General features: G+C 48.1%; 1 protein-coding gene across 1 annotated transcript; it reads right to left on the minus strand.

Moving 5' to 3' along the window:
• Positions 1–1,972: 1,972 nt before the first annotated feature.
• Positions 1,973–2,338, minus strand: CCR75_009836 (uncharacterized protein; the record flags this gene model as incomplete). Its single annotated transcript, XM_067967872.1, has 1 exon — positions 1,973–2,338. The coding sequence occupies one exon, from the start codon at positions 2,336–2,338 to the stop codon at positions 1,973–1,975; it is 366 nt and encodes a 121-aa protein (XP_067819994.1).
• Between the last annotated feature and the right edge of the window lie 5,760 nt (positions 2,339–8,098).

The following is an 8,098-nucleotide window of genomic DNA, read 5'->3' on the forward strand; positions in this document are numbered from 1 at the left end:
AAGAAGTTGCACCTCGCGCCGTAGAGCATCAAATGTTTCCGCCGAAATTTCGGCCCCCTCTCGCGCTGCTTGATGCGCGGGGAAACCTTCAGTTTCATGTGGAGAAACTTCTAAAGCGACGTCGTCGTGAGGGTCAATACCAGTATCTAGTGAAGTGGCTAGGGTACCCTCTTTCGAAAGCTCTTAAGAGTTCGAGGTACCTCTTCGGCAAGATTGCCTGTAAGCCGTTGACGTTCCTGAGCGCCAAGCTCAGGATCAACTCGCGTCAAACGACGCTTCCCACCACTAAACGTGGGATTAGGTGGATCTATAGCCTCAGTGCGGCTTCGATCCATGGTTGTACGGTCATCCGAAGCACTGAATATCGGCTAGGCCTTTCTTCGTTTTGTGGCATAAATGCCGAACGTAACTGGTCTTTGGCGTTAAGCTTAGCGAAATCGAAGCGAAGCTTCCGTTTCAAACGAATATCACCTCTATCCGCAAACTCTCTGTTTTCAGTCCTTGTTTCGTTTGGAAACAAAACGATCGGAATTTCCCTCATGGAGGTCACCGAAGCCCCCACGGGCTTGATCACGTAAACGCGTCAAAAACTGGCTTCGCGTCATTACCTTTGGCGTAAGGTATTCCTCATGAAAAGCGTCGCGGGCAGCGATCTCCTCCGGCGTCCTCGCTGGGTCACCAGAGAGACAGATGTCCAAGCTATGACCCGCTATTTCTTTGAAATGCTCGTGCGCACTTAGCGGAGTGAATATATATATATTTTACTATGAGCTTTAGCTTTCGCTATCTCGGCAGCTCGACGACGAGCTCTTTCATCTATGAGGATTATCTGCTTTTGCTTTTTATCGAGCGGATTCGTAATGATCTTGAACTCAGGGTCCCGTGTCCTGTCAATGCAGTTATGATATCAGCGGCACCACGTTCTGGGAACGGATTTGGGGCCCGCCGACGTTCATCCGGAGGAGAAGGCGTGAGCGAACGCCGCACTTTTCCCTCCTCCTCTGATTGAGAGTGGCTTTCAAAGTCCACTATTTCCTCATCGTTGAGAAAGTGCTAAGAGTCTGCGACTCGCACTTGATTGTCATTAGACAAAGGAATGAAAAGCACAACCGAACGTGCCCATATATCTCAGGGATAATACACCTTGATGACTCGGCCTTAGGCCTACAATGCTTTCAGCATTTCGACTGGGTATCGACGTTTCCGCACCGTACCAGATTTCTGGTATAATCGGAATTGGTGCTCTTTCAAGCTTTACGCGTATTGGGTAGGAAATAGGCTGGACGTAAATGTTTCGTGTTTCTTCCGCACATATAAAATCTACGTGTTATTATGCTGCTCCACAGCTTGAAGAGCCTCTTCTCCTCTTCAACGAGGCTTAGATCCATGAGTTCCGGCCTATTAGACAGTAACTCCCTGTGCTCGAAGAGCTTGTACGGATTCCTCAACATCGAACGGCAATCCACGTCGAACAGTGACAACGTTGACATGGTAAATCCGGCTGACGAGACAACACGCTTTACGCTCACAACTGGGCATTGAGCGCACCCTACTCGTCGATCTCGACCTTTTTTACCACAGTCGCCAGAATGACCACTGGATTGAGCTGTCCCCTTGCGATTTCCGCGCTGAATTGAGTCAGTAAATTTCCATCGTGGAGCTTCAGACTTTACAGCTGCTTCAGCTGCCCATGAAGTGCATTGTTATCGAGTCTTTAAAGTTAACGTCTTGTCCGCATCGTATTGTCGAATGCCAGACAATTGTGCTACGCTGTTCGCTGCGTGCACAATAAACTTGAGCTTGTCGACTTTGAGCGTCAAAATAAAGTTGACTGGGTGTGATATCGTCGCAAAAAGGCGCATAATTGCTACCGGGTCCGCCTTGATCTGAGCGAAGCCATCTTTCTCATTGAATTTGTCTTGTCGACGATCAATCCAAAAGCTGGCGTGTTACTTTGGCGGTCAAACGACCACTACTTCAATGATCGGCTGTTCAAGCGCGTACGCTGAAAAGAGCTGGGTGACGCAGCCGCAGCAACTGCTGCCGAAGCGTTTAATGGTGCTTTACGGGCTCGAGATAATTGCTCATGTTGGTTTGTCGCTCGTGCTGCGGCTTGCGCGTCATGTGCGTCCGTCGATAGATCGTACGGAATAAGTGCGAATGATAGAACTGCGGGATTACTGCTTGACTGGAGGGTCTCGGTCTCGAATGTATCAACCCGCTCTCTCGGAAACGGTGCTTCGCCATCGTCACTGGGACATGAAGTCATACCAACAATCTCGCCTTGGTCTAGATCGTCGATGCGAAGCGTCACGTCCAGGTCTATTTGAGACTGCATACGAGCGTCGTTGTCGGGTTCAAGAGAACGATTGTGTTGCTGATCGCCACGACCAGCTAGTTCAACTGCAGCGACATTCTTAGTATTGTCGCCGCACCCTAACAAGCTGGTCCGCTATGATTGAGCTTCTTTTTGAGAGATGGCCAAACGGGAGCTCGTCAGCACTAAGGGCCTCTCCGCATTTGACTCAACAGCAATAGCTTTGTCTGTCACCGCCAGCTGGCGTCGATTTCAAGTCGCGTCGTTCAAATCGTGACAACTCGGTCGGCTTGCAAAAAATGCGCGTGGTTTTTTCAAAAGATCAGCGCATCTGAGATTGGTACTTGCATTTCTAGCAGGAGTATGGTCGGGGCAGACACGACATCGTAAACGCAAGTCACTCATGGCTAGGCAGACCAGATGTCAGAGTCAAATGCTCTATCGTAGGGCTTCAGACCTGGCAAAAAAGCAAAGACTGCCTTGTGCTTAAGTAGAGCGTGGCCGCATTAAGACGTGCCCGCCGACACTTAGTAGCACTTGAAATCCTCCCCACGACTTTGAGCGTGTCAGTGAGGATGAGCGTCAATATTGATTGGGCTTATTTCTCCCACCTCTCCGAACATCATCGGGAAGTAGCAGAGCACTTGGCGCAGGGACTTCGTGAAAAAGCCCTGGCAGGCTCTTGGGCAGTCCTTCTGAGCAAGATGTTGCTCAGTTATAGCATTCGTGCTCGGACAGCACGGAGCCCGCATCCGAGGCACAAAGTCATGCTGCGGTGGAGTCCGTAACTCAGACTAAGGAGGAGCTGAGGATGAACAGGCTCGGAGCGAGGCTCTCAACAGGACTGTTGAGATGCGAAACGACTTGACTTCGAGCTCCAACAAATTATTGATATGCTGTCTCATTATAGCTTGGATCGACCTCAGTGACGAGTGGTCAAGCACTGGAACTGGGACCGGGAGGTACGTAGATCGATACCCGCGGAGGGCGGTACGATCACATATTGCCGGATATAGGTTAAAAAGAAGACGAGCAACCATCCAATGGATGCACGTGAGGTCCTTGATCGGGTTAAGAGCTCTTTTAAGGCGGTTCGGGACCGTCTTTTGACGCTGGAGCGTCAGCAGCCTCGTTTAGAGGGTCAGTTGGATATCCTGGTGAAGATGCAACAATCTGCGGCACGACCGCCTGTTTCGGCGCAAGCGCCTTCAAGTCCACCTGGAAAGGGTCCCGATATGGCTTAAGCAAGCCAACGTAAAATACTGGGTGTGTACGCAGCTTGCTGGAAAGTTTTAGCGTATAAGCTAGGCCCTTCTTGGCCACGAGCGTAAATGGTCCAATAAAGCGCGGGTTTGGTTTGAAGACCGCGGAAGCCAAGTTGGTAGGTAGGTTTTTAGCGCTTAGTAATACTAGGTCTCCGACCATATAATAATTAATACAGCTTCTGCCTTTGGCATCTGCTTGTTGTTTTTGTTTGTCTTGGCTATCAATTATCGTATCCCTTACGTGTCTTAAGACACTAAATCGCGTCGCGAGAAACTCGCTTACTTGTTTTCGGACGGTAACAGGGCTGATATCAGCAAGTATATCGGCTAATTCTCCCCCACCAGACCCTGAACCACGCATTGGTATCGTTAATGGAACGCGTGGTGGGTAAGACCGTTTACGGTGGGTAATACCGTTTACATAGAACGGAGTAAAGCCTGTAGAGGCATGAACAGCGTTATTTAACGCAAACTCCACCACAGGAAGCATTGAGCTCCAGCGCTTTGGTGACTGAGCACACACACTGCGTAAAATGCCTTCAATGACGCGATTTACACGTTCAGTTTGACCATCGGTCTGCGGATGGTCCGCAGACCAATCTGGTGCCAAACACTCGGAGAATTGGATTCCAGGATTTACCCTGCAACGGGGGTCCCGATCAGAGACAACATGGCAAACCATGTTGTCGAAATACACGATCGATAAACAGCTTAGCTGTACCTTCTCCATCCATGGAATCCCACACGGCCGCTAAGTGAGCCATTTTGCTCAATCCGTCAACAAAGACCACTATACCGGAGTTACCGGCTGAATCTTTCGGTAGACCGGAAACAAAATCCATACTAATGAAATACCAGCAACCTATGGGGACGAGAAGAATCGCCAGTGGGCGCAGCAGCATGCGCCGAGGGTTTAACCCGTTGGCAAGTTTCGCATGTGCGAACATATGTGCTGACCCATTTATAAAGTTTGGGCCACCAATAACTCTGGCTTATAGGCTGTAGGTCTTTTCTCTACCGAGATGACCACCAAGAACAGTATCGTGTGCCTCATAAAGGATTCGGTACTTCAAATCCTCATCATGAGGAACAACGACACGCGGAGGGTCCGCGATGTCAGTGCAATAAAGCAAGAGGTCGTTATCGATAGAAAATCGATGTAACATTGCACGCAAACGCGCCGGCAATTTAATACCCGAATCCGAGTTCTTTAAAGCTCGTAGCAGAGCTACACACTGTTCATCCTTGGCGTAAGCCGAACGGATTAATTCAGGAATAGGTGACGAGATAGTCGTTAAACGAGAAAGCTCATAATCCGGCCTGAGTGATAACGCATCGGCCAAAGCATTCTGCTTGCCGTACTTATGCTTCACCTCGAAGTTGTATTCCGCAAAAAAAGATAACCATCGGGCCATTCTCTGTGAGAGATGGGCCAACTTAGTTGCCGTGCGTAATGACGCGTGATCTGTATATATCACAAACGGCTTAGAGCCGAGCAGATGAACTCTGAATTTGACGATAGCATACTTCATAGCAAGTTACTCTTTCTCATGAAGTGGGTAATTCTTTTCCGCAGCTTTAACCTATCTAAACTCGAACGCCATCACACATTCGTGCCCATCAACATCTGTTTGTAACAGAACACTGCCAATGGCAAAATTTGATGCGTCACAGACGACACTGAAAGGCCAATTTAGGTTTGGCAGTACCAGGATTGGGCATGGATAAGACTATCCTTAACTTGTTGAAAAGCATCATGTTCGATGCTAGTCCAGCACCATTCCGTATCCTTTTTAAGGAGATTAGATAATGGCCTAGCCATATCAGCGTAATTTTCGCTATACTTTTGTAAATAATTGGCTAGACCCAGCCACTTACGCAAATTTTTTTGGCTTCTAGGAACCGGCCAATCTACTATGACTTTTGCCTTAGCGGGATCCGCTCTAAGGCCTCCCTTTCCATTGAAGCATCCTAAAAATGGAATTTCGTCTGCGCCAAAAATGCATTTAGATGCATTGGCATACAATTTGTTTGTGCGCATGCACTCGAGCACTGCTCGCAAATGGTCTCAATGGTTTTTTATATCCGACCGACCCTGCTTCGCACGGCTAACATCGAAATAAGTCGGTGCATAACCTCGATGAGGGCGAAACAGTTGCGTCACTAGACGATTAAATGTTGCCCGGGCGTTGGAAAGCCCTTGTGGCATAACCAGCCACTCCCATATGATGCCGCTTGGGGGGCTAACCGCTGTAAGCGGGATATCGCTAGCTCGCATGAGCAGTTGGTAGTAACCATCGACTAAGTCCAATGCACTGTACTTTGTACATCCCACCATATTATTCTGAAGAACATCCTTTCTAGGATTGGAGGTTTGTGCTGGTAAAGTGACAGCATTAAGCTTATTATAAGCATGTACAATGAATGCGCCATTTTACCGTTTGGCTTTTTGACACAAAATGTCGGTGTCGAATCAGATTTGCTCTCTCGTACCATTCCAGCCTCGTGCTTAGCACGGAAAAAATCGTCAATGACGTCACACTGCTCCCTTGGTAAAGGCCATTGTCTTGTGACACAGTATTTGGTTCCTGGAACCAAGTCAAATTCATGACGAACACCTCTATCCGGAGGTAAAACATATGGTGGATTATTACATACCACATCTTGGAATTCCTTAATCAAGGAATAAAAGGGATCCATAGGATTTTTAAGGATCGATGACCCATTTCGCGCACTAAGTGCAGCTTTTGTGTCATCCAGGACAGCTTCGTCTAGAAGTGACGATGAGTTTAACTCAATTGTTGGTCGAATGACCACCATTTCAGATATGTCACCAGCCTTTAAGGCTCGGCCGCACTCATCGATAGACATTTCGTCTAGCTCTAACAGAGTATGTAACGAAGGGAGTCCCGCAAAGGCTAACTTTCATCTCAATGCTACCGATTACACCATTTACAAGCGTGTGTAATTGCTTACACGTATTGCTTTGTGAGGGTATAAACGCTTCGAGTCTCCCCTGTCTCGGAGCAGAGACAATACGTCTCTTAGAGTCCGGGACATTCACGTCCCCGATTTTTTCAGCCTGTATTGGTTCTATACTAGACAGGGTGTCTAATTCGACATCCGACAAGGAATTTGATAACTCAACTTCCTTTACCAGCTAATGTTTAGGTGTTACTTCACATGCATTAGAAGGGTTTGACCACAAATGCCCTTGCAACCGCCAATAGTGTCACTACTGACACTCAGTAAGATGCCACCTCGCCCGACCACACTCGGTGGACTTAGACGTGCCACTCCACGTATCTCAGGGATATTGCACCCTTGAGGCCCTGGCGAACCGCCTACAGTGTCACTACTGACACTCAGTATGATGCCACCTCGGCCGACCATATTCGGTCGGCTTAGACGTGCCACTCCATGTATCTCAGGAATATTGCACCCTTGATGATTCGGCCTTAGGCCAACAATGCTTTCAGCATTCAGTGAATCGTTATTACAACGATTGTCACTCGACGGAGTACGAGCCGTTCCACTTATTTCTGCTGAGTCGGGCTCGGAATTAATGATTTTAACATTATAATTTATTAACTCAGACATACCAATGTCTAAAACACTGACAGACTCATTCAATAATCCGCGCCAGTAGCGCTTTTGTTGCCTAGCGAAGGTGGGTTCATGACTCTCCAAAACTTTGCTAGGAAAATTGCGCGTGGTCTTAGACCTCCAATCGATCCATGGATCATAGTGTTCTAACCAGGCCATACCAAGGATGAGATCATATCTCGAATCCAAATCAAGGACGAGACAGCGTTCCATACTGTCAAAGTCCAGAAACTTTATACTAAATTCAATGGAACTTTGGGACAACAGTTACACGAGTACGCCAGTCGCTAAGCGAAGAGTGATTGTATCACCTTCATGCGCTCTAAGCGCCTCAATGTATTGTTGACTTCCTTCAAGGGAAAGGCGTCGAGCATAATTGCAAGACGCTCCTGAGTCAATTAAAATTGACCCACGGCTTATCAAAGCCCTTTACAGTCGCTTGAGCGACTAGCAATCCAGGCTTGTACTCTCGCCCCGTGCCATTGAGCACCGAGCTAATTGGGGCTAGGTTCTGTTTATTCTCACCCCCTTGATGTTCAACAGAGCCTAGGTCTTCCCCAGTAGGGCGCCCCGCACCTACTGGGTATCAACGTTATCCCGCATTGTACCAGATCTCTGGTATAGGTCGGAGTTAAAGCTCTTTCGAGCTTTACGCGAATTTCGAAGGGGGCAGGCAGGACGTAAATGTTTCGTGTTTCCGCACATATAATATCTACGGATGGTCTTATGCTGTTCCCCAGCTTGAAGAGCCTCTTCTCCTTCTTCAACGAGGCTTAAATTCATAGGTTCCGCTCTATTAGACGGATCCATGTGATCGAAGAGCTTGTTCGGTTAACAGGCGTGCTAACGCGAGCAGACTTGAAATAAGACTTGGCGCGTAGCGCTATGGTAACTGCTTTTTTGAACGTAG

This window comes from Bremia lactucae, linkage group LG4 (assembly GCF_004359215.1).
Source record: "Bremia lactucae strain SF5 linkage group LG4, whole genome shotgun sequence".
NCBI classification, from domain to species: domain Eukaryota; phylum Oomycota; class Peronosporomycetes; order Peronosporales; family Peronosporaceae; genus Bremia; species Bremia lactucae.